Source organism: Acomys russatus, chromosome 20, assembly GCF_903995435.1.
Source record: "Acomys russatus chromosome 20, mAcoRus1.1, whole genome shotgun sequence".
NCBI classification, from domain to species: domain Eukaryota; kingdom Metazoa; phylum Chordata; class Mammalia; order Rodentia; family Muridae; genus Acomys; species Acomys russatus.
The window spans coordinates 22413219-22439575 of record NC_067156.1 but is presented as its reverse complement, the minus strand read 5'-3'; the positions used below and the strand labels follow the sequence as shown (position 1 = coordinate 22439575).

The 26357-nt window shown below is 45.6% G+C and overlaps 1 protein-coding gene across 1 annotated transcript in view; it reads left to right on the top strand.

Annotated features, from left to right (window-relative positions):
* Epb41l4a (erythrocyte membrane protein band 4.1 like 4A) overlaps positions 1 to 26357 on the top strand; it is a 205800-nt gene that overhangs the window by 158563 nt on the left and 20880 nt on the right. The window contains exons 13-17 of the mRNA XM_051163853.1: positions 12182 to 12272; positions 16500 to 16583; positions 17091 to 17204; positions 20009 to 20056; positions 20938 to 21015. Coding sequence (XP_051019810.1) covers positions 12182 to 12272; positions 16500 to 16583; positions 17091 to 17204; positions 20009 to 20056; positions 20938 to 21015 — 415 coding nt within the window. The remainder of the gene's footprint in view (positions 1 to 12181; positions 12273 to 16499; positions 16584 to 17090; positions 17205 to 20008; positions 20057 to 20937; positions 21016 to 26357) is intronic.

Sequence of the window (26357 nt, the reverse complement as noted above, 5' to 3'; positions counted from 1 at the left end):
CTCACAACCATGAGTGACTCTGGTCTAAGGGATCTGATATCTTCTTCTGGCCTCATTGGGCACCAGGCACACACATGGTGTAGACATACATGCATGCAGACAAAACACTCACATACAGAAAGTGACTTCAAATAACTTTTTGTTATTGGAGATACATAGCATTTTATATTTAAAAAAAATTTTTTTAGAAGATTCTTTAGACCCCCTTCAAAGGTTAAATGAAATCCTCATTGCCAATTTGAACATATTAATTATAACAACCTTTGCTCCCATATTACTTTTAAATTAATTCTTTTAGTTAAAACTGACCAAATGAAGCTCACAATTTACCTCCTAGTCAGAAATGAGTACTGTCCCTCTGGGTGAGAACCAGGGAAGAGATCGGCATTGCCCCGGGAGGCTTGTAGGGTTGTGTTTACCTTTGACAGCTGTGTTCACACAGCTGTGGGCCCACCCCTTCTTGAACCTGCCTGTGCTGTGGGAGCCAGTGGTGGGGACTGGCTCTGCCTGGGCACCAGCTTGTTGTCAGGATTCATGACTGCGCCTTGATTTCAAGTTAGGAAAGTGCTCCGTTAGTTAAATACAATCCCAGAGTGCCCCACTTCTCTTCAAGCTGTTTGCAGTTCTGTTTGGGGAGTAGGTATTCTGGAGAAGAGAGCACACAAGATTTGTAGCTCTGGTTTACTCTTAAGACTGTGATCACATTTCCATTGGGCCCTGAAGTCTGGAGAGGATGGATTTGCGTGGCTCTGTTCACGTTGGTTCTTGATTCCAATATGGGAAAGATTTGGAGTTTTCTGAGTTCAGGGTGGCTATAAAAGGTGTAGGGAGAGGAGGTGAGGCAGGGGAGAAAGGAGCTATGTTTATTGCCGCTGGAAGAGCCCTGTTTAGCATGGGGAGGTCTGTCTCCTGTGAGTTTTCTAACTACAGGACAGATGGGACAGCCCTCTGTAAGTGTGGCCTTGTTTGTGGTAAGAATGGCACATCTGAGGAACTCCCAAACTCCTCCAGAGAAGTAGAACTAGGATGCAGTGGATGAGTCACGTGGCTCCAGAGAGCCAAGCATGTGGGGCTGTACTGCCCTGAACAGCTGGTTTGCAGGAAAAGTAGAGATGACTGTGAGAAACACTGCAAGACCACACTGCGGCACAGAGGGGAAGGGAGATTTTGTATCAGTGAATTCCAGTTTGTGAGATCGTTCAGGGTCTTCATGTCCAGTCTCTTTTTAATCAGAGCTGGTTTTGTCACTGGACCTAACAGTTGTAGGAAGACTATAAGGGAGATGGTTTTTTTTTCTTTTTTCTTTTTTAAATTAATGAGGAGACCAAAATAAATATTAAGAAGCATTAAACACTCATTCAAAATGGAACACACAGCAAGAACAGACTAGGATCTGAACCCAGATATTTAGAATGCGAGGGAACAAAAATTTAAAATGTCAATGTAAAATGTCTAGAGTTACTTGAAAATACATAAACTTGCTTTTCCCTCCTGGTGTGCAATTTCTTACTTCAGCAGATACAACTTGCTTCAGTAGATCTGTTTTCTCTCTCTCTGTGTGTGTGTGTGTGTGTGTGTGTGTGTGTGTGTACGTGCGCGCGTGCGTGTGTGTCAAGGTGTCAGGAACTGTGCCAAGGTGCCCTATGTGCATGTGTAGGGGTCAGAAGACAAAATGTAGGGGGTCAGGCCTCCTCTTCCATCATGTGGATTCCGGGCACTGAGCTTGGGTTCTCAGGCTTGGCAGCATCTCACCAGCCCTCAGCAGACATCCTGATGATTTACAAAGTAACAGCAAGTTAGCCTGCTGGGACTCAATTTGTACGCGTCCAAGGTGGTCTTGAACGTGTGCTTCTCTTGCCTGAGACTCTGGAGTGCTGGCTTTATAGAGCTGAGCCACCATGCCTGACTGTCAGCCAGTTTCTGAAAGAAATGATCTAAGATTTGAGGGGTGACATTTTACCAAGCAAAAGGGGACAGTAACGTGGTAGTTGCAATGCGCACTGGGTAAATGTGTTTGTTCAAGGTCTTTTCCCTTTGTTCACACCCTTTTCTATTCTGCCTTGAAGCTGGTGCTTATTTGCTCTGCGTAAAAGATTTATTAACGTGTGGCCAGTCTGATTAGATGTATTCTGAGAAGCCAGTGTGCACTCTCTTTCTCTGAGTGCTTGGCATTCCAAGCATAGCTAGCCAAATTGGAAAAGTGAGAAAACTGAAAGCCTATTATATGTTCACGTTCAAGCCTTAACTTTAGTGAAATTACCACAAAGAAGTTAGGTTCTCCTTCTTATTTAGAAAGAGTTTATTGAGCACCTCTGTGACATGAGACCCTATTTCATGTAGCAAAATAAATAAATAAAACGAAACACGGCCACTAATCTGTACAAGTCGAGACATACAAACACATGCCAACTATTTAGCACTTGTAAATGCTATGCCAAGGGCCTTCTGTAAGTTGTTTTACTTAGTCGTATTGTTCATTGATAAATGGTTGTTGGTGCCCGTTTTGCAGATGAGACAACAGAAACCAGGAGGCTCAAAATCACTAAATCAGCTAGTAATGCATAAACTGGCGAAGAGGAGAAACACATCAGCATTTCAAGTTCTGTGTACTTCACCATTTACAGCCTAGAGATATGACAGACATAGTGCAAGCAGGCAGGGCAGGCCAAGTGTCAGAGAGGCACTGACTTTTTTTTTTCTTTTTTTGGTTTTTCGAGACAGGGTTTCTCTGTGTAGCCTTGGCTGTCCTCGGGGGCACTGACATTTACAGAGGAGAGGGCCTGGAGAGGTGACTCAGCAGTTGAGAGCACTGTAAGGTGGCTCATCAGGGGTCTGGCGCTGTTTTCCTGCTTCCATGGGTATACATCCTCAGGCACACAAATAAAATATAAAATAAAATGAGTCTTTAACAGCAATAACAAAGGACAGACATGCTGGCCCCTTTAATGCCAGCAGCGGCAGGAGGATCTTTGTGAGTTAAAGGCCAGCTGTGGCTACATCGCTACAAAGAAGGAGAAGGAAGAGGAGGAGGAGGAGAAGAAGAAGAAGAAGAAGAAAGCCCTTGGGGAAAGGAGGATAATTTGAATGTGGCTAGAGGTAATCTATGGTGATACAGTGAAGGAGGCCAGTTTTGAAGGACACTTAGTAGCATAGTAGCGCTCTAGCTGGTCTATGTAGTTCCTAGGGTAGAATGTGTAGGAAGAAAAATAGTAAGTTTTTCATCCATCCCTAGGTTCATAGCTGATATATATATATATATCATAATAAAATGCAGTTTAGAAGGCAAAGGGTGTGGCTTTTGTTTTTTACTTTTTATGTCATGCTTCCTGTCTGTCTCTACACCTCTCTACCTCCCCTCTTCCCCTCCTCTTCTCTTCCTCTCTTTCCTCCTCCCCTCTTCCCTCTTTCCATCCTCCCCTCCTCCCTTCCTTCCGTCCTCCCCTCCTTCCGTCCTCTCCTCCTTCTGTCCTCCCCTCCTTCCGTCCTCTCCTCCTTCTGTCCTCCCCTCCTCTTCTCTTCCCTCCTCCCCTCCTCCCCTCCTCCCCTCTTCCCCTCTCCTCTTCCCTCCTCCCCTCCTCCCCTCCTCCCATCCTCCCCTCTTCTCCTCTTCCCTCCTCTCCCGCAGCTGTCTGCATCTGCCCCCACTCTGTGGGGCGGGTTGGAGGTAAGTAGTGACACCTTGCTTCTGCTGTTTTCTTCACCTCTGAAGAGCTCTGTTTGGGGTCATGTGTCCTGATTCCTGCTAGAAGAGTGGGAAATATATCATGAAGACTTTTTAGGCCACACATAGTTTAGATTCAATACATTTCTAGATTTTTTTTTTTCCTGAAAGAAATCTCTCTGTGGTACTAGACATGCTGGCTCTTGTCTCCAATGTGCCCTCCACAGTGGGTCCTCCCATATTTTACAAAAGAAAATAGAGCTCTCCTCTAACTGAAATCTGTTGTCTCTGTGTCTTCAAACCTCCTTGGTTGCCTGGTATTGGGGAAGTAAGTGATTCTAATTATCAAGAAACAGGTCCTTTTCTAAGTCATTTTCTCATTTTGACTTACAACAAAATTGAAGGACCCAGTGGACTTTTCACCTGACAGAATATTCAAAATAATTGCTTATGACTTGTCACTACTGGATGTGTAATTCTTAGAGGTGCATTGGGACGTCAGTGTGACCCCTTACTTAGCAGAATACTCTCTATCTCTACTTGCTTATGTGCCCAAAATGTCTCAGCATTAAAAATCAGTGGGATTAAAATGGTGACAGTCATTAAATTGCTTCATTCTAGCAAAAAGTCATTAAAAAAAAAAAAAATAGGGTTTCACTGTGAAGCCTTCATTGTCCTGGAACTTGCTTTGTGGGACAGGCTGGGATTAAAGGTGTGCACCACCATATCCAGCCAACAGTAAAAATCTTAAAAGAAAGAAAGAAAGAAAGAAACCAGATTAATTTTGGTGTGTGTGTGTGTGTGTGTGTGTGTGTGTGTGTGTGTGTGTGTGCGCGCGCGCGCGCGCCTGTGCCTGTAGAACCCAGACAAGACATTGGTGCCCCCTGGAGTTGACGTTACAGGCAGTTGTGAGCCACTGATGTGGGAGCTGAGAATGACACTGTAGTCCTCTGAAGGAGAAGCAAGCGTTCTTAACTTCTGAGCAATCTCTCTAGTTTCCCAAAAGTAAAATCTGTTTCTTTTGTTTGTTTTTGCTTTTTTGACAGGGTCTCACGGTGTAGCCTTGGCTAGCCTGGAGCTTTCTATGTAGACCAGGCTGGCCTCAGCCTAAAAGAGCCTCATCTTACCTGCCTCTGCTTCCTGAGTGCTGGGAATAAAGAAGTACATGCCACAACTGGCCCAAAAGTAAAAATTCTTAGTTGCAAATAATACATGTGGCCATTAGGAAAAACAAGACCCATTTTTTTGCATTAGGCTCTATGTTTAGGGACTAGAGAGATGCCTTGGGTCTTAAGAGAGCTGACTGCTCTCGCAGAGGACACAGGTTTGGTTTCCAGCATCTGTGTCAGGTGACTCCATACTTCCTATAACCCCGGTTTCAGTGGGGGTCCAGTGCCTTCTGGACACTAGCATACATGATGTGCAGGTAAATTCATGCAGGGACACATACACATAAGTAATAAATATTAAAAAGAGAACTACCTTCTAGTACAATTTACTTCCTATATTTAATATTTTGTCAACATTGGTGTGCCTATGGCATGTTAATATTACCCGTAAATGTAATAACGATTCCGAGGTTAATTTTGTATGTGCTCTGTGTGTGTGTGATGTACATGTGTGGTGTATACATGTATGTGGCATGTGTGTCTGTACATAAGGATGTGAGGGCCAGAGGAGGATGTCAGGCATCCTGCTTTGTCATCCTCTACCATGTTTCTATGTCACAGGGTCTCTTCTGAACCTGGAGCTTGCTCTTTCAACTAGAAGCCCCAGAGATCCCCGTGCCCCCAGCACAAAGGTTTCAGGTGCATGTGAGCACAAACACGCTGGCCTCTTGTGTGGGTGCTGGGGGTGTCAAACTCCTGTCCTTAAGCTTGCATAGCAATGTTCTTACCTCCTGAGCCATCTCTCCAGCCCTAGAAGTTCATTTTAATGGCTAGGGATGTTTATTTATTTATTTTTGCATGTTTTGTTGCAGATAAAGATGATAGAGTGATAAAAGACGAGTCAGTAATACTTTTTTTTTAAAAAAAAGTCTCACATCCAAGAACAGTACAAGACCAGATGGCTTCATTGCAAATACTACCAAGTATTCAAAGAAGAAAAAACTAACACCAATTTTACTTGTTATTCCAAAATAGAAGATGAAAGAATTCATCCAAACACATAGGAAGCTAGCACTGTCCTGATAACCAAGCCATAAACACACACACACAGAGAGAGAGAGAGAGAGAGAGAGAGAGAGAGAGAGAGAGAGAGAGAGAGAGAGAGAGAGAGAGAGAGAGAGAGAGAGAGAGATGCATACAGTATTTAAACTTTCAATGAAAAAGTATTATTTTTTATCTTGGGTGTATGCATTGAGATGCAAAGATTTTAAAAATTCACTGCTTGAAAAAAATTAAATACCACTGGGTGGCAACCTCACATGGAAGAACTTTAACAGGGAAATATATATTGTAAAAAACCTTCAGCAACTTTCTTTCAACTAAATAAGTATTTTATTTTTTAAAAAGATATTTATTTTATGTTTATGAGTACACTGTCTTTATGCACACCAGAAGAGGGCATTGTATTACAGATGGTTGTGAGCCACCATGTGCTTGCTAGGAATTAAACTCAGGACCTTCAGAAGAGCAGTCAGTGCTCTTAACCACTGGAGCCATCTCTCCAGCCCCTAAATTAGTATTTTAAAAGTAACCCTTGGGGTACCACTCATTGGTGCAGTAGGCAGAGGATACCCAGAGGCCTGTTAGCCCTGTGGCCCGCCCACAGCAGTAGCCTCTACGGTGTGCAAGTGTGTGGTGGACAGATGGGAGAGAAAGGGAAGTGGAGCAGTTTGAGCATTATGCAGAGAGGGGAACTGGATATGAGAAGGTGGAGAGGGGTGGCCTGTTGTGAGTGGCCAGCTCAGCCACCTGAGGCCATGGCGAGGTCACACCCCTTGGCCCTCTGAGGGCCGTGTCTGGGTCTGTGTTGATGTCCATGGCTCATATCACTACTAAAGGCCATGCAGATGTTTCTGGTCTGCTGCACCTGGGACCACACTGATGTCCAAGGCCTGTACATTGCTGGCCCCACCCCCATCGGCTGCAGCACTTGGGAGAGCCCCACCCCCTTGATTGTGCAGTGCAGTAGAGCCAGCTCTGGTGGCATGAGTACAGATGAGCTGGCCCCAAGGGCATGAGAGTGAGAGGGTTGCCCCTGACCCTTGCCAGCTGCAGCATTGGATGAGCTAGCCAGGGCAAAGCTGGAGAGCTCACCCTTATGGTGCTGGTTCGAGAGAACTGGTGGGCTGGGCTGACCACCTCAGCCACCACCCAGGCCCATATCCAGGGCTTTGAGTTGGTGCACCCCAACATCTACCCCATCTATGAACTGCTGGAGCATGTAAACAGACTAGTCCTATAGATCCTAAGGGGCAGGATCTCCTTGACACAGCCAATAACAGGTTTTCCAAGAGGAGCCCCTGTGAAGATCCAGTATTGATGGTGCAGCAGAAGCCAGAGGCCTCAAACCAGACCAATGACTCACTGCCATGAACATTTGCAAGTAAAGCTGTGTGGACAAAAGGGTATATGTACTGTGGGAACACACTGTGACACACTGCAGCTTCCATGACAAGATGGTTTTTATGCTTTGTTTTGTGTCTTTGTTTGTTTTTAACTTTATGTTTTGGGTTGGGGGAGGTTGCAAAGGCAGAGGGGAGGTTGAAGGGATGGGAAGGTAAGTGGGATTGGGTTATATTCTTTGTGACTCTCACAAAGAATCAATAAAAAAAGCTTTTATTTTGTTTTTGTTTGTTATTGTTTTTCAACATAACCGTTGTGGACGGAGAGAGATGGCTCAGTGGTTAATTGAACTTTGCTGCTCTTCCGGAGGTCCTGGGTTCAATTCCCAGCGCCTATATCAATCATCTCACAGCTGTCATAACTCCAGTTGCAGTTCCAGGGGCTCTGACACCACCTTCTGGCCTACAAGGGCACTAAGCACAGGTGGTGCATGCAATGAAATAAAATAAAATTGAAGGTAGTCCTTTTATGCAGTTACATGTGCTTTGTGTAATATAAAGCAGTAAGTGGCCCAGTACCAGCCACTGAAGCAGGCAGGTGAGTGACTCCTCTACCCTGGGTTTGAGAGAAGGTGGCTAGGATGGGTTTTCTATCCATTACTCCAAGTTGTAGGGTCCTGTTGGGCTTTGAGGGTATTCAGTGCCTTGAGGAATTTGGATATCAGCTCTTTCTTCCTACGGCATAATTTGCGTCCTCACATCTCAGGAAAAATAATATGTATCTGGGTGCATGAGATTCTTTTGATTCCATCCAAACATTCAGAGATAAGGGCTGTCATTGGGTCCTGAAGGTCGAGGGATGGGATGCTTCCTGTTTTGGGTAGACTTTCTAACACTGGCGTAACTTACAAATCTCCAGAGAGCCAAACTCAAAAGTCTTCCGGAGTGAAGGCTCTGTGGTGGTTTGTTTTTGAACGTGGTGTTCTGAGCTGGAGAGAATGTCTCCGGCTGCCACCGACTCAGGATGCGGGCATCTCTGTAGCTCTGATGGAGGGCTGGGGAAGAGGTACTGTCGAGCCCATCTACGGATAGCACCAGTAAGAAGGGAGGCGGACTGCCCAGGCTGGGCAGTGGGAAGAGGAAGCTGCTAGCACATAAGCTCTGGAGGGTTCCTTTGTGCGTTGCCGTGTTTTCCTGGTAGCTTTCCCCGCCACTCCCATCTGTTTAATCTTCCCTCTAGCATTGTTAGTAGACGCCTTGTTTGATCTTGCAGTTGACGAGTAGCAAATCGATGCTGAGAAGTCAGGTCTACCGTGAGGAGGTAGATGTGCTTAAATTGATGTCTTGGGACTTGGAAGCCAGAAACGCCTAAGAGCAGGAGGGACCCCTTTGTCTGCATGAGCTGACATCAGGAGTCTGAAGTTTAAATAAAGGGACATCGGATGCAGAAGCATCCAGTTTCCAGTGCAAGAGTGTTTTGAGGCTTGCTTTTGTTTTACAGTTTAGCAAGGCTGTAATCTGCCAAACCGGGACCTTCCGAGGTGACAGGGAAGTTTCTTCTTGGCCATTCTCCTGCTTGACAGTAATCTTTGGAAGTAGAAAAGGGAGCTTTTATTTTGCTAATTTATTCTACTTTGCCATTTTATCCTGAAGTACGCAGTGAAGAGCTGGTGTGACTAAGGGAAGGTGACTTTGTACTGCCAGGGTGGGGATAAAACTGAAACTTTTCCAATGGCTGGCTCAGTTTTCTCTGTGAACACAGTATTTCCTCGGCTAGGTTGTGCTGGGGTAGATGGTTGATTTCCTAAAACCCTCAGGTTTCTTGTGTTGAGAATGAATGAGCATGATGTTTCCTGTTTGTTTGTTTGTTTGTTTGTTTTTCTTAAATAGTAGTATATAAGGGATGTAGAGATGGCTCGGACGTAAAGAGCACTGCCTGTTCTTCCAAAGGTCCTGAGTTCAATTCCCAGCAACCACATGGTGGCTCATGACCATCTATAATGAGAGCTGGTGTCCTCTTCTGGACATGTGTTTCACATGAAGGTGAAACACTGTATACTTAAATAAACAAATATTTTTTTAAAAAAATAGTAGCATATACTTGTTTTTTTTTTAAAACCAAAGGTTATGGAAATGATAAAATAGGATTAAGTAAAATGAAATTAAACATAAAGGTTTACAGATAGGGCGTAGGTGTGCTGGAGCAAGGTCTCAGCCATTAAAGAACTCTGCAGAGGGCACAGGTTTAGCTCTGAGCAGCCAGCCGTGTGGTGGCTCACAGCCATCCAAACCTCCAGTCCCAGGGGATACGATTCCCTCCTCTGCATTCTGCAGGCACCAGGCATGTGCAGGGTGCATACATTGACATTCAAGTAAAATAGCCACACATGGAACATAGAAATAAATATTTTCTAAGTTTACAAATTGATACTTGAAAGTATTTAAAAGAAATTATTAATATGGCACAAACGTCTTCTATTTGGACACTCTGTCCTTTTACTTGTCCCGTATATAAGTCTCACTTGCCAAACATGGTTTGTTGGCTTCATTTCAGTGTCAGATGCTCACATCAATTCCAGCTCTAAAAGAATAGTAATGACACTGTTGGAGTAACATCAGGGAGTTGACTGCAGCTTGGAAAGTGGCAACTTATGAGTTGTACAAGTCTATGGCAGTACTATAAATGTGTTTTTGACATTGAAAATGTATGTGTGCTCGTCATCAAATCTTGACATTACAAGACAGCTGAAGAATTGTCCCCAAATCAAGAAGCTAACTACACCTGGGCAAGGCACTCCTGCATTGACAGCTGCTGCTTCTGAACTGAAAAAGAGGGTCGCTTGACAAGGCACCTATTGCCAGTAAGACCTGCTGAGACAGGGCTGAGGAAAGGCAGGCACCGTGCTCATCAGAGCTGTGTACCCAGCTTACCCTGGGTTTGCCCCAACTCTGACTCTTGTCTCTTAGACTCACCAATCTTCCTTAGTCTAACAGACAGCTGTTTGGGGTGGGGGTGGGGGGGACAGTCATGTTACTTAATTACTTTCATCTAGTGTCCTCTAACCATTTCTCCTCAAATTTAATAACTAGGTAGACAAGTTCGCTCTCTCCCAGTTGACCTTTAATTTATATTGACTCACTCTCTTTCTGGGTGGTATTTAGATGGAGCATAGATAGCATCCATGTGTTGGGGTGAAGGAGATTTAAATCTTTGTGGATGGGCTGATAACAGTTCAAAGCTAGTTGGCTGGGGAGATGTAGTGTTAAAGGCTTATTTTGTTTTTGTTTTTATTTTTAAATAATATATAAATGCAGGTTTATTGGAAGTGGTCATACAGGGGGAGGGGGAGGGAGAGAGGAGAGCATGCACAGAGAGGAGAGAGAGAAGAAGAGAGATATAGAAAGACAGGAGAGAGCAAGGCTTGGGCCTTTTATACTTATTTATTTTATTTTATACATATGAGTATTTTACCTGCGTGTATGTATATACGTGTATCATATGCATGCCTGGTGCCCATGGGGGTCATAAGAGGGCGCTAGGTCCTCTGGAACTGGAGTTACAGGGGGCTGTAAGCCACTGTGTGGGTGCTGGGAACCGAACTTAGGTCCTGCAAGGGCAGCAAGTGCTCTTAAGAGCTGAGCCATCTCTCTGGCCCCAAAGGCTCCTATTTATATATGTAAAGCAAAATGATAACAGTGCCCACTTTCCTAGGCTATTTTGAGGGTACGTGGACTGCTTAGAACAGTACCTGACACACAGTAAGCTCTGGTAAATACCAGTGTCTGTTAGTTTTCCTGGCTATCTCCATGACAACTGCTTAGCATGTGGTGATGGGTATGGCTGAGAAAACACCCTCAGGGTCAGCCCTGGGGAGGATGCTCCTGCCTGCCACATGGTGGCTGGCTGCCCCTCCCATCCAGACTGTCCCCTCTTAGTGAGGTGCACGCTGGAGAGAAGTCACCACCAGAGCCACACATGTTCTTTCTGTCTGTGGGTCTCTGCCCTGAGATCCAGAGTTTTTAACAGGAGTCCCTACGAAGTGTCTGCTGTGGGCTCCCTCTGCTGGCTCATCAGGCATGTATGCAAATTAGTGGCAGAATAAACTTTAAAATTCAGCTTTAGGTTTTGGGGCGCGTTTTGTAAAAGATATGTTGGAAAACTTTTTTATATGAATGCACATAGCGCATGCGTACTTTTCTTCTTGCCATTGGGGATGGTCTCCAAGCCTTTAATTTTAGGGAGTTTCACTGTGATTTCACATGGGGCCAATCATGACAGGCTAAAAAACTACAGCACTGTTCTCAAGAACTAGTAATGTTTTATAGTCAAATAGGATATTGAATATCCTAGAATCTTACTTTCAGATTCTGGTTTTTTTTTTGTTTTGTTTTGTTTTGTTTTTTAGAGTCCATGATATGAGGGCTTACTAACTAATATTCTTCAAGAGTCTTAGCTTAGACTTCTGCAGCAGCACTGTGTCCGATGGTAATATTTCAGGTTTCCTGAGTGGTTGATCATTTATTTGAAGTCATAATCTATCAATAAAATGTGCCACAAATGACCCAAAATTGCATTTCACTTCTTTATTTTTGTGTAAGAGTGTGTCTACATGTTAGACTGTGAGTACGTTTTGTGGAAACCAGAGCAACACCTTGCATGTTGTTTCCTGGTGGTGGTGCATCTGCTTTTTGAGGCATGGGCTCTCTCTGGGACTTGGGGGCTTATCAATTAGGCTAGGCTGGCTGTAGAGCCTCCAGGCAGGACATGCTTGACTCCACCTCTCCAGCACGGGGACCACACCTGCCAGTGTGTTTGGCTTTTTTTTTTTTTGGCATGGGTTTTAGGGACCCAGCTCTCGTCCCCATGTTCGCATGGCACTCATTTTATTGACTGAGCCATCACCCCAGCCCTGTAATTGTATTTACAAATCATTATCCTGTGTCTTCGCTTTTCTTCTCACTCTTCCCTCTGCCTTCCATCTTTCCTTTGCTGTTGCTGTTGTTTCTAGGATCCAACAACATAAATCGGATAACTGCCAACCTGGAGAATGGGGAGAATGAAGGAACAACTAAAATCATTGCACCTTCACCCGTGAAAAGGTCAGTGTGTGCAGTTATGTGCCGTCATAAAAGTTCTTGCCCTCGTTGGCAAGCTTAAGAATCTTGCTGCTTTGGTGATTGATTGGCACTTTATTATTATTATTATTATTATTATTATTATTATTATTATTATTATTATTATTAATTTTTTATTTCATTAATTTATTCAGATTACATCTCAATTGTTATCCCATCACTTGTATCCTCCCTCCCTCCCTCTCTCCCGCTTTCACCCTACTCCCCTCCCCTCGATCTGACTGAGGGGAATCTCCTCCTCCACTATATGGTCATAGGCTATCAAGTCTCATCATGGTAGCCTGCTTATTCTTTCTCTGAGTGCCACCAGGCCTCCCCACCAAGGGGAGGTGGTCAAATATGGAGCACCAGAGTTAACTGATTGGCACTTTTAACCGAGGGCCTCCAGTAGATGTTTGTCTGAGCCAAAAAATATATCATTACATCAGCAAAACTCAAACCCCGGGACCTGTCCCTCATGGAAGGTGTCACAGGCTATAGTGGTCTGCAACTGTCAGCAGCACACTAAAAATGCCATGTGAGTTTTAAAGTCACAATGCAATGGACCAACTCAAACGAACTGGTGAAGCAAAGAGATGCTGGTTTTGTTTTATGTGCTGTGTTGAGTACCATGGTGCAGTGAACTGTTGCCATGGAGAGAGGTGCGCAGCTTTAGAGGTGCCAGTGCCTCAGCTTTCGGAGATTGCACACGCGTGCAGATCTGCCGTAGTCCCTGGCATCGTTTTTCCCAGCGGCGACATTCTCACTGGAAAAATCCTCTTCCTTAATATGCTATATGGATTGGTTCCTGAAAGATCAGCTTTGTTCTGTCTGTTAAGAGAGTTTTGGAGTAATTTTTCCTCTCTCCAATTATGTCCACGGAGCAGCGTTATCAACACACAATGAGCCGCTTTCAGGAGCTCACTTTCCCTACGGAGGCTGCCCCCATTTGCCTCATGGAGAAGCCCCAGCCGTCAGGGCTGTGTGCCCTGCGGAGACCCCTTAGCTCATCCTCCATCCGCCTTTTGTTAGTTAATAATGGAACTTTCATTCAGCTGGTCTTTGAGGAATAAAGCATGATTCTCCAGTAAGATTTTTTTTTTTTTTTTTTTTGTCTTTTTGGACAGGGGTTCTCTGTGTAGTCTTGGCTGTCCTGGACTTGCTTTGTAGACCAGGCTTTCTCTGTGTAGCCTTGTCTGTCTTGGACTCATTTTGTAGACCAGGTTGGCCTCGAACTCACAGAGATCCACCTGCCTCTGCCTCCCTGAGTGCTGGGATTACAGGTATGGGCCACCACACCCGCCTCAGTAAGAAAGAAAAAAGGGGGGTATGGATTCCAGAGCTGTGATCTTTCTCCTACATTTCTTGGCCTGTTTTTCTCTGTGCAGTTCTGTGGCATTCTCCTTCCAGACCAATGCTTTGGAATGGCGTGTTCTTTACCTTTGACTGTGTCTTCATGAACTGTGTTTTCTTGGTTGGCCTCGCAGTCCCGGGTGGAGGCAGCTTCCCCTGTGCATGCAGGGCACGCTCGTGATGTACCCAACACAAGAACAGTGACTTTCTGTGAAATTCGGACCCCATGCCTCTTAGAAGGAGCTCAGCCCCTCTTGCAGCTCACTGTAGCCAATAGCCTGGCTGCAGACAAGAAGGGAGAAAAAGCGTAGTGACCCAGCTACCTGCGTGTCACCTGGGATTTCATTCTTCTTCAGCGGTCATCTACTTGCATTTCTTCTTCTCTTTCTCTCTCTCTCTCCCTGTCTCCCTTCTTTGCCTCCTCACTTTTTCTTTCTGCCTTAGTAAACACATACACTTCATAGTACTGTGTTGGATTTTCACTGAATTTGTTTGTTTGTTTGTTTGTTTTTTTACATCTTCTCATTTCAAAAGGAGAAGCATTTACTTTGGAAATTTGATCTTTGACATTTCAGTTTTAAATTATTAGACAATATATTGAACCTATGAAATTGAATATATGAAAACATGCCTGCCTTGGTTGGATGCGCCTTCTACAGGTATATTTATTCCTATGGATGTATCGTCTCAACAGAAGTTTGTTTGTTTTTTGTTTCTGCAATGCCCCAGTCACTTTCCCCTTTCTCCTCTTGGTTGCTGTCACTAAGAATTCTGCTGCAGTCATATTCTGTAACAACTATCCAGATCCTTCCAAGGGCCAGGATTAAATGTGGATTAGCAGCTAAGCCACTCTTTTTCTCTGCAAGCTAAGACTCCGGAGGAAGGGGCAGTGACCCCGATGGCCTTCTGCCAATCTCGTCTGTCTCCCTGAGTGCTCCTAAAACAACTTGTTGGGCCTGAGTAACAACACGGTTATATTTACATTCTTAGGGCAGAAAGATGATACCAGGTCAGGAAATGGCGTTCAGAACTCATTTCGATCCGGAAGGAAGGAGCCAAGCTATCCAGAAGCTGGACAGAGGTCAGACAGGGTAGCCTGCTTCTGCCTAGAGTGAACTTTAAAGGGCTTCAAAGCCAAACCAGGAGCCAGGGCATCTGGCCACTGCCATAAAGAATGCCAGCCTCTTGTGAATGGATGCCCCAGTGTCTTAGTTACTTCTCTGTTGCCGTGACAAAACACCACGACCAAGGAAACTTCTAAAAGAAAGCGTTTAAGTTGTGGCTTCCGGTTGCAGAGGGTTAGAGCCTGTGGTAGGAAGCATGGCAGCAGGCGAGCAGGCATGGCACTGGAACAGAGAGAACTGACTGGGCATAGCATGGGCTTTTGAAACCGGTAACACTTCCTCTAAACAGGTCACACGGAACCCTTCCCAAACAGTTCTGCCACCTGGGGACCAATTTAAACATGTGAGCCTGTGTAGGCCCAGTCTAATTCAAACCACTACGTCAGCTTCTCCTCCTTTTCAGCTCTGCTGCCTTTCTCTACTTGGTGGTAGTTATTACTTCTTTTCCTGAGAAGGTCTCTCCTCTCCTCTCTCCTCCCCTTCCCCCGTTAGACAAGTCTTCTTTCTTGTAAGGCAGCTTCAGATCAGGTCGGAAAGCGGCTGGTTAGCGTCTCTGGCAGCCGTGCTGTTATTATACAGTGGGCACGTGTTGCCTGGCAGGTCAGGATTACAGAGCACAAGATGCTCCTGAGTTAATCCATGATGGCTTTTCTCTGCCAGAGGGCTACGTCACTCGCAACTTTCAGCACTGTGAAAGTCGGTCGGCAGTGGAAAAGTTTCCAGATCAGTTCTAGCTTGATTTCTGTACGTCCTGCGCTCGGATTGGCTTGTTATCTTCGGCAGTGGGGTCTTATTGTCCAGTTATGGTGGGCAACCAAAAACAATGGCAGTAGCTTCTGTTGACTTGAGTGCCTCTGGGGCCTCTCTGACCAAAATTCATAGGAAGGTATCCCACACCTAATATGAGATTTTCTTCTAATAACCCATGGCTTCCAGGGAAAGGACTGTTAGTTATGAGGAATACTCCAGTTAAACTCCCTTTAAAATGCATAGCATATAATACATAATACAGCATGGTTATATTTATATATAGCATACAATATGCAGGCACTCCCTGTGTAGACCAGCCTGGTCCTGAGTTCAGAGATCCATTTGTCTCCCTCTGTCTTCCAAGTGCTGGGATTAAATGCATTTGCCAGCATACCCAGACTTAAATTCTAATTTTAAATTAACTTACCAACTAGTGGTTTTGCATAAGGTTTTCCCACACATCTTTAGTTTGGGGCTCACCTAGTTCAAACCATCTCCTCTTCCCCACTAGGGTAGAGTCTTTACAAAAAAGCTTTTTTTTTTTTTTTTCAAATTATTTATCATATATACACAGTGTTTTGCCTATATATACACCAGAAGAGGGCACCAGATCTTATTACAGATGGTTGTGAGCCACTATGTGGTTGCTGGGAATTGAACTCAGGACCTTTGGAAGAGCAGACAGTGCTCTTAACCTCTGTGCCATCTCTCCAGCCCCACAAAGAAGTTTCTTAACAACTGATCAGCTTGGTGTCTTTTCATGTAAAGCAATGCAGCTAGAATCAGGGAGGAGACATAGAAGTGCGCACTGGAGAAATACACTTATTAATCAGCCAGCTTCGGTTCTTTGTGGACTGAGTCCCAGCTGCAAGCAAGGAAATATTTATATATACACATCTTAACATTTATTGTCTTCTGAATAAATCAGGGTGAGTTAACAATTTATTTTTTCGTCAACTTATTTTTTTATTCTTTATTATTCAAGTTTTAAGAAAGCAAAGAATGAAAACAGCCCTGATGCCCAAAGAAGCAAATCTCATGCACCGTGGGAAGAAAATGGACCGCAGAGGTAAGGAGGCTGGCTCAGAGGGCTCTGCCACGCCTTACCCAGTCCAGGAAACTGACTGCTCCGTGGCTTCTGGAAACGCAGACGTGGGAGTTGGTAGCATGTTTCCCAACGTGAAACCTTTTAGAGCAACACAAAGGAAATCAGTGTGCCTACAGAAATCACCTACAAGGCGTGAGGGTTTAGAGCAGTGGCTTTCACCTTGCGGCTGCTGCCGCTCCTTTGTGGGGACTGTCACAGATCAGACATCCTGCACACCCGGTGTTGACATTACAGTTCATAACAGTAGCAAAACCAGCAGTTATGAAGTAGAAATGAAATAGTTTCATGGTTGAGGGCCACCATAACATGGGGAGCTGTATTGAAGGTCACGGCATTAGCAAGGTTGAAGAGCCACCACTCTACAGTAAGGATATATTTCTGGGGGGATAAAATCCAAATGACTTTAATGCTACCACTCCGCTCTTGACTTATGAAAATGCCCAAGCTGATACATTTCTCTCACTCCAGTGGACTCTACAACTCTTCCAGTGACCGCACTAAATCACCAAAGTTTCCCTGTTCCCGGCAGCGAAACCTCTCCTGCGACAGCGACAACGACTCCTCGCAGCCCATGAGGCGAAGGTGAGCTGAGCACTGTTCTGATCCCTGTGTGATCAGAAGCTTCCGGTGCGAGCATGCCTTTGTAACGTGAGCCTCAGAAGGCCACTACTGTTTGTCTCCTCTTGACAACCGGAAGGTTATTCTTTTTTAAGATTTATTTATTTATTATCGTGTATACAGTGCTCTGCTTACATGCACTCCTGCAAGCCAGAAGAGGGCGCCATATCACATTACAGATGGTTATGAGCCACCATGTGGTTGCTGGGAATTGAACTCAGGACCTTTGGAAGAGCAGGCGGCACTCTTAACCACTGAGCCATCTCTCCAGCCCCCATGGAAGGTTATTCTTAAAAAAAAGAAAAAAAAAAAGTTAGGGATCCTGAAGTATTTATTTGAAACAGTTTTTATAAAATACTGATAGTCACTTGCTTTCTGTATTTGAAATGACTAATTTGGAAACATAGAAAATATGCTGACTATGTAATTAATGGGTATTGCATTGTATCAGTAATACATGCTGGATGTTACTACATGGGAAATAGAGCTACACTTAAAGCTAGCATGTTCCATTCTGTCCTCTAAAGCGACACTGCTGTGTAAGCATGCTGTCTCACGGAGAAGGATAGAATGCATGTGTGACTTTGGTCACGTGGATGCGTAGCCACCCCCAAATTAATACCAGGGTGGGGATTGTACATCAGTCTGTCTTATCGGTTTAAGCGTGTTAGAGACAGTGGGATGACGTAAGGCCTGATGATGTCAAATAGCCATGTCCACTCCTCTGAAGTTTGGGTGGTGTGTGAGAAGGAGATGGAGCTGAGGATTTAGCCATCTCTCAGGAAGATTGCCTTTGAAGTAAAGGAGGGACAGGTGGAAGTAGAGCACTTGTACAGAGTCAAAGTTGATGTTGAGGTGAGATGGCTCAGCAAGTAAAGGTGCCTGCAGCCAAGTCTGATGACCCGAGTTCGATCCTGGGATGAGTATGGTGGACGGAGAGAACCAACTCCTTCAAGCTGCCCTGTGACCTCTCACATACAAGCACTAATGAATGCATGACGTTAAGAAAAAGTATATGTTAATAATATTAAAAGCTACAAAAAGAGCTTTGGCTGGAAAAGTTGAATATGTGTGAGAGGTAAGCGGGTAGTTAATGAAGATGATTGAGAAGTTCGGTACTCATTTGGCATGTGGCGGTGTGGGGGAGCTAATTATTGCTGTCAGTTCCATAAGTGGTGGGGAGATATTGGTAAGCTTTTTATTTCAGGTGGAGGGAAGATGGAAGCGTATTTGATGCCACCTTTTCCTTTTGGAGGAGAAGGCAGGGACAAGCTAATGCAGAGGCACCTTAGCTAAAGTGCACCGAGGGAGATGCTGAGAGCACTCTCCGGAAACAGTGCTTAGGTCAGAGAAAAGGTGTCAGCGTGTTGAAGGATGGAAGCATGAGGTCAGGAAAGCAAATTGTTGGTACAACGGCCGTATTCTTACTCCGTTCCCTCTGGCCGCTGACGCACGGCTAGCTATTCGGGGCTGCTCCAGAAAAGCTGGATACTTGGTGGGATATTTTTCAAAGATGGTGGAGTAAAAAGCAGGGTTGGGGGAGAACTGAGAATTGTCAGGACCGGAACGGAAACCTCAGCTGAGTAGGGAAGCAACAGGCCGAGCTCACGGGGTCAGATAAAGGGTAGGAAGAGGCGGGTGAGTGAGCAGGGATGGTGGCAGCCTACAGGGACGCGGATCCTCTTCACTTGAAATGCATTATGCTTTAAAGGTTTGTTTTGTTTATTTTTAAATTGCGTCTATGTGGTGGGAGAGGGGTAAGTGTGGGATCCTGCAGTGAGTGCAGGAGCTGGAGGTACGGGTTGCTATGAGCTGCCTGATAAACTGAACTCAGGTCCTTGGCTTCTTCTCTGCCACACCCTCTGTCCAGCCCGTGTATCTTCCTCCTTGTAACTGTTTGTGGGAAGTTCTATTAAAACTGAGGCACTTTGTGCAGGAGAGATGGCTCAGTGCTTAAGAACACTGGTTGTTTTTCCGGGACCCAGCTTTGATTTCTAGCACCCAAACAGCAGCTCACGGTCGCCCGTCACTCCAGTTCCAGGGGATTCAATACATTACTCTGGCCTTTGAGGGCACCAGGCACATACGTGGTAAACAGACATGCGCACAGGCAGAGCACCCATACACATATAATAAAAAATTTAAAAATAGAACACCGAGTAACTTGAGTCACAAAGTTCTTCAGTGGAGAAGATGGGTCTCCTATTCACGTGGTCTGGCTTCAGTGCCTGCATTTTATTTTATTTTAACAAGATGCCCTATTAGAAGCACTTAAAGGTAAACTGGAAGTAGGGGGAGTTGTGGAGAGAAAGCAGTGTGTTGGAGAGGGTTAGAGATAATAAAGGCCAAAGCTTAATGAAGGCGTAGGTTGGTAAGTTGTGGTGGATGACGTTATCATAGAAGAGAGAAGGAATTCAAGGGCAGGATGCTGGAAAGCACATCCAAGTGGGAGCTGGAATCAGCTGAAAGTTGGCGTAGAGGATTCCAGACCTTAAAGCCACAGGTAGCCCTGTTGTTGGATGAATGTAGCTTATCCAACATGGGCATTACACATAGACCACAGTCTCGCTGTAGACAGCTGGGTTCTTGAAGCCAGCTGGTGGTGTGGTGTGTTTCTGGAAGCTGTCGTGGGGCTGGGCGTATCCACATGACATAAAGTGTGGCTGGTGAACCAGTACGGAAGGCATCTGAATTAATTGGTGTGAGAGTGCGCTTCCTTCGCTGGAGATAAGGCAGCTCTCTGTAACACCTTCTTTTCTCTTCCCCAGGAAAGCTCATAACAGCGGCGAGGACTCAGATCTAAAGCAGAGGAGGAGGTAAGAAAACAAACGGAGGGGCCAGAGAGGAGAAAGGATGTTCATGGTGGAGGCAAGAGTGGAGACTTCCCCTCTCAGCCTGCTGCTTTATGACTGGATCTCCAGTCTCTGTGTTTAACCCCAGTTTCCATTGGATCTGACCCTTGACATTTCCCGCTCCTTTTGTGCCTGTGAGGAGCTGTCTCAAGCTACGTCACTGCCATATTATAAGTCCCTCTACCACTCGGCATAAAGCCACAACAAGCAGTGTGTGTGTGTGTGTGTGTGTGTGTGTGTGTGTGTGTGTGTGTGTGTGTGTGTGTGTAAGTATATTGAACAGGCAGAGGTCAGATGGTGGCCGATGCTGTGTTGTCTGAAGGGCCTCTCTCACGTAGCAATTTGGGAGGATGGTTGGAGGCGCAGGCTTCTTTAGAGGCTGGCTGGAAGGAAGCAGAAGTGAGTGGCCTTGTGGGCTAGTCTCAGAACTCGCAGGCTATCCCCGACATCTCATTCTGTTGGTGAAAACTGTCACGTGATCAGTCCAAATTCAAAGCTGTGTCAACAAGGTCTACCCGCCCCTGTCTAAAGGGCTGAGGAAGATGAGACTTGGCATGCGTGTTTTGTTCTCCGTGTGTGTGTTTGGCTCTGCCGTGTTGGTTTTGTTAGGCATGATGGGTCTTCCGAGTCCTTCCTGGGAACGCAACATTTCCCTTAATGTGCCTTCCTCTTCCTCCCGCCTCGCTTTTTGAGATGTAGACTTCGCTCCATAAATACTTGTTCCTGGGAGAGGAATAATATGTCTCTCTGTGTTTAGACTAGTGATTTTTCTACAAAATTCCTTCTGGAGAACCTGCTGAACCTTTCTGTAGTTTGTCATAATTTGTTTTTTCTTTTGTCTCCAGGTCACGCTCACGCTGTAACACGAGCAGTGGTAGTGAGTCGGAAAACTCTAACAGAGAGCACCGGAAAAAGCGAAACAGGTAACACTCAGACGCCGCACGTCCCTAGAACGCTGACATCAGAGGCTGTCCCTGGAGGTAGAGGCTAAAATGCACTGCACTTGTCAGCCTGCCTTCTTTATCCAGAGGTCACTGTTTTGTATCACTAACTCAGGAGACCTCTGCCTTTTGGGTTTCGTATCTCTAGAGCAAGACCATTAAATCACTTGATAGTTAAGTATATTTTTGTTTTTTAAAGATAGTTCTATATTTAGGGCATAATGTGTGTTGAATTTGCCTAAGATGAGGAGGAGTTTGCCATTTGTGTGGGGATTTCTCCTTGAAGTACCTCTGGATAGGCTATTTTATACTTTATTCAGCCCCCAAACAAGACTCATCGTTTTAGTCTGTTAATCTTAGCTTCTCTGCATCTGAATGCGTCCAGTCACACAGGTATAATAGGCCAGTGTGCTTAGTCCACCTTTATAGGTCTCTGCTTTTAAAAAGCGACTTTAAAAAAAAAAATCTATTTATTTATTATTTGTACAGTAAGTATTCTGCCCACACGTGTGCCTGTAGGCCAGAAGAGGGCACCAGGTCTCATTATAGATGGTTGTGAGCCACCATGTGGTTGTCCGGAACTGAACTCAGGACCTCTGGAAAAACAGACAGTGCTCTTAACCTCTGAGCCATCTCTCCAGCCCCTAGGGCTCCTTTTTAAAGAGCTTGTACCTAAGATCAGTGGACATGTAGTCAGCATTAGCGTTGGCTGAACGCGTCAATCATGTCTCTCTAGTTCCAAACCATTTATACAACAGGTTTTCATGAGCTGTGGAGACACCACCAGGACAGGCATAGGAAGGATTTGATGGTCAGTCTTACCAGTTTCAAACCCAGTGGTTCTTCCCTGGGAAAGCTTTGCTCTTCTGGAGGATGTTTGGTTGTGTTTGAAGACATTTATTTTTGTCACATTTGAGTGGGAGAGATGGCTACTGACCAGAGTTGATGCTGAGCATTCTCCAACATGGAAGGCAGACACAACAGCCGAGGTGCATCTAGTATTAAAATATCACTGATGCTGAGGGAGGGGAGGAGGAAGGGAGAAGAAGGGAGAAAGGGGGGGGGGGGGCAGAGGGAGCTCAGGCCTGCTTGCTCTTTTCTAAGCCATCTTCTTTTTTGTGAGATGAAGAAACTGGCCCAGCCTCCAAGGTCATTGTTTAGTGCTCTCCAGCCTTGTGCTAAGCACTGACAGCGGCGTGGTCTGCCCTCTGACTACAAAGCCTGTGGAGTAATAGCCCATAGCCCAGGTGACACTGTGAGAAAGGGCCACTTGCTTAGGAACGCTTCCTGCCTCCAGCCCTCTTCAAGGATGGAGTTACACTCGATAGCCCCAAGATCTCTGCGTGTTATGACACTCCTCAAAGAAACAATTTCAGTTTCCGTATCTGTGAAAATCCAATTACGAGAGGCGGCTCTCCCTTAGGTTGCTTTTTCTCGCTGGAAGATGAAGCAGTTTTGTACATAACAAAACAGATTGCTTGCTTTTTCTGCTTAACGACTTGTGCTCATTCATCAGGCCAGAATCTATTTGCTTTACTTCGTGTTGTCCTAAACTGTGTTCCTAAACGGCCTGTTCTCAACTGCGCAGAAGATAACCTGTTTAAAACACAGTGTCTTCTCGGAGCCAAATGTGCTAAGGGCAACATTTGCTATTAAAAACAAAGCAGAATTGAATGGTTGCCATCAGACCCTTACATTGCCCACTGCTGACCGGGCAGTGCTGGCCCGTGTCCCTGCCAGCTGTTTCTTCCCTGAGGCTGTTCCTTCTGTTTCCCACAATATTTTTTTTTTTAAACCGGCTTTCTTAGTGGTTCTTTCCGAATGCTCAGATTTATGTACTTTGTAATGCGAGTGGTGAGAAGCAGGTTTCAAGGCGTGCTCACACATACTAGAGGAAGGGCTCCTAAAGACTTTGGTGGTTGAGTGCTGCCCTAGGAGCATACAAGTTCCTGCATCCCGAGGAAGAAGCATGCTCAGCTTCCATCTCTGCCCATGCAGGTTCTGCCTCCTCAGGCCACAGTGTGCAAGAAAGGCAGGCACAAAGTCGGGTTGCCCCTCCTCAGCTGCCACTTGCCCACTGTGCTATGCTAATTCCAGCCCCTCCATCTAGCGAGTTAGCCTTTGATCTTTCACCAGGATGCCTCCTTTTGTATCAGAGCCTAACACTGATGCCTGCAGCTCTCTCCTCCTGTCAGGAAGCCTTCTGTGAACAACAAAGGACTGGTTCTTGATATCTGACTTTGTCCTTGTTCAGGAGACCTGACAGGATGCTGAACCTTCAACCTATGCAGCCCTCCTGTCCTTGGCTGGGCTGCCAGTGGGGGCGAGCAAGCTCTCCATACTGTCCTTGGTGCTTTTATAAAAGGTTTGGGGTGACCGGAACAGAATCTGGTCATCAAAGCTTCTTTTTTCAGTGGTCAGTGGTAACTCCACAGTGTCATTATGGTTAAAGAACTGAGAATAAATGACTGTGGAATGCTCAGCCATAAACAGAACCCTCCTCCAAGGCTTAGGGAACACTGAAGATGAGGAGGCAGAGCCGGGGGGTGGGGGGGGGGGGGGGGAGGGTGGCGGGGAGCCAGGGGGAGCAATATGTAACACTGGCTTCTAAGCATGACACAGTTGTTGCACTCTTGGACTCAAAGCTTATAATTACCTGCACAAGTCTAAGCTTGTCAACACCTTGTCACAGAAGGGGGGAAGTGGCTCATAGGGCCTACCCCCTCCCTAAGGATTTATATGCAGTCAACAGGGAATAGTGAATAGAGGGACATTTCCTTCAGTGCTATATAAATTGGTAAAAGGGCATATGCACCCAGTAAAATCCGTTGATTGCGTCATCATCATTTCTTTTTAAAAAGACATGAGCGTAGAAGAGAGGCTAGAGAGGAAATAGACAGGCGCGTAGAGAGGTGACGAAGGGAGCCAACGGGAGTTTAATGGTATTGGGGTTTGGGGGGCATGGGGTGGGGTGGTCTCAGGGGCCTCCCCAAGTAGCAGCTCATAGGGAGATAGCCTGTTCCTCGCCCTAGAATTTTCATGTAGTAACCTATGGCTTCTGAGAGCAACTTTATGCACTCTCTCAAGGTACCTCCAGCCAAATCCCCTTTTAATGTTTTGATTAGCTCGTAAGGTATTGGGGTTCATTATGGCTTTCCCACAGAGTAGTAGTTTGGGTTGTGTTCCTCCCATCTCCCTAAGGGTTTTCTTATCTTTGAAGCTAGCACTTGCTCCCTGACATACCCCCACGCTCCCTTCTTGCTATGGGAAACTGTAGCCTTGCGGAGAGGAGAAACCACTGTGCAGATTTCTGTGGGTCCTGTGCATCTTCAGATGGCGTCCTTTCACTCCTCGAGGTTGTGTGTGGTCTTCGGGTGTAGAGTGCTTCCCTACGCCTTCTTCCTGGGTTTTACAGATGTTTGTTTATTTGTACATAAAGGGCATTGCATTTTTGAGATAGGGTCTCCTGAAGCTCCGTTGGCTCCAAGCTTGTTGTATAGTACAGGATGACCTTCAGTCTCGGGTCTCCAGTCCCCAGCTCTCAGGGGCTGAGATTATAAGCATGCGCCACCAGTGTGCTGTTTTTATGTGCGTGCTTCTGGGGAGTCAAACCCAGGGCATGCTGGACAAATACTCTACCAACTGACCTACACCTCCAAGACAGGAAGTCTTTATAAAGCCTGAAGCCACTCTGGGATTTTGGCTGCTGCTTGGTGCCTACTTCTACCTTATTGTTTTCATGGGTAACATTTTAACACCCCTCTTTGTGTGTGAAGGGGATAATATATAGAGTTCATCCACAAGCGGCTTTTAGCACCACTTAAAAAGTCAAAATCTATACCAACAGTGAAATACTAGCAGCAAGTGCTGTTTTCTTACAGTTTTAGAAAAATACAGCTAGAATAAGTACACATGCCCCTTTTGGTTTGGGCTGATGAGGTTGGAGGGCGCCTTACAGATGTATTTCTGTGAGGTTTCTGCCATGGCAGAAGGGCCCATGTGTCTTCATCCCTTCCCACTTTAGTCACTCATTATGTTGCTGTCATAACTCTAGTGAATATTCTACAGTCTTTGAGGCTGAAAGGTCTGACAGGGTCAATTTTCACTCCATTTTTATAACCAGCTAGAAGTTAGTCATAAATGTTGATTGTTTGTCCTAAGGCAGGGACTCACTGTGTGACCCTGGCTGTCCTGGAACTTATTATGTAGACCGGGCTGGTTTTGAACTCACAGGGATCTGTCTGCCTCTGCCTCCTAAGTGCTGGGATTAAAGGCGTGCGCTACTGCAAAAGATGCTTGCCCAAGGTCTCAGTCAACAGGCTCTTTCCCCATCAACCTCTCTAGTTACATCACCTCCTCTTTACTTTCTTGCTTCTTGTTCCGCTCTGTGTTTTATGACTTTTCTCCTTTGCCTTCTTGAAGCTTCCATCCTGTTCGTCCTTCCTTCTTCTGGTTTCCCTGAATTATTTCTTTGCCCAGGAGCTGCTGGTGGGTGACAGGACAACGCAGGATATGGGTTAGCATGTTGGCTCTGGTGCGGTGATGTTTGGGCATCTCATTCAGAAACTCAGTTCTTAGTGGTCTAGGTCTTTAGCATGGGGCAGGGAACACAGTGACCGATGTGCTTTGTCAAATGTGGGATCAAATGAAATCTTGGAGGTGACAGTGCTTTGGGGTGCAGAGCCCCAGTCCAGTGCCAGTCTGAGACCCCTGCATTTTCAGCTGCCCCCTCCTCCCTGGAGCTCTGCCACTTCTCATTTTCTCTGATCGCCCGTTCTCCCACCTGTCCTAACGCACACGTCGAGTCACATTCTATCAGGCATTCTTCTGTTTGTACTTTGGATATCTCCTTGTGTAGCGCAGGAGTCTCCTGCCATGTTGTCATGAGGACATTGTGTCAGAAGCAGACCAGCATGTTTTTGTCTTTCCTCGGTGGCAGGATTTATCAAATAGTAAGTAGGCCATGTGGATTTGTTGGCAGCAGGTTTGCCTAGCAGTCCTGATTTCCTCAGTAGCCTGTCGAGACACACGGGCTCTTTTATTCCCGTCTTAGTTCCTAGGATCAGCTCTCAGATCACACATTAGCCATTACGGTAAGAACGCCACTTTCTACCCACCTGCCTACGTATATACGTGTGCGGCAGAATGGCCAGATGCAGCATAATTGGTTTTGAACTCTGCTGCAGCCTTTAACCCCCTTGCAGACATTTCCAGAACCATTTCTAGAATCTTTCTCTCAATCAGCTATCTCCAGTAAGTTCTTGGGCCCGCTTTTCCGGATACGGTTGACATGCCCACATGCTCCTACAGGCCCCGTATACCCT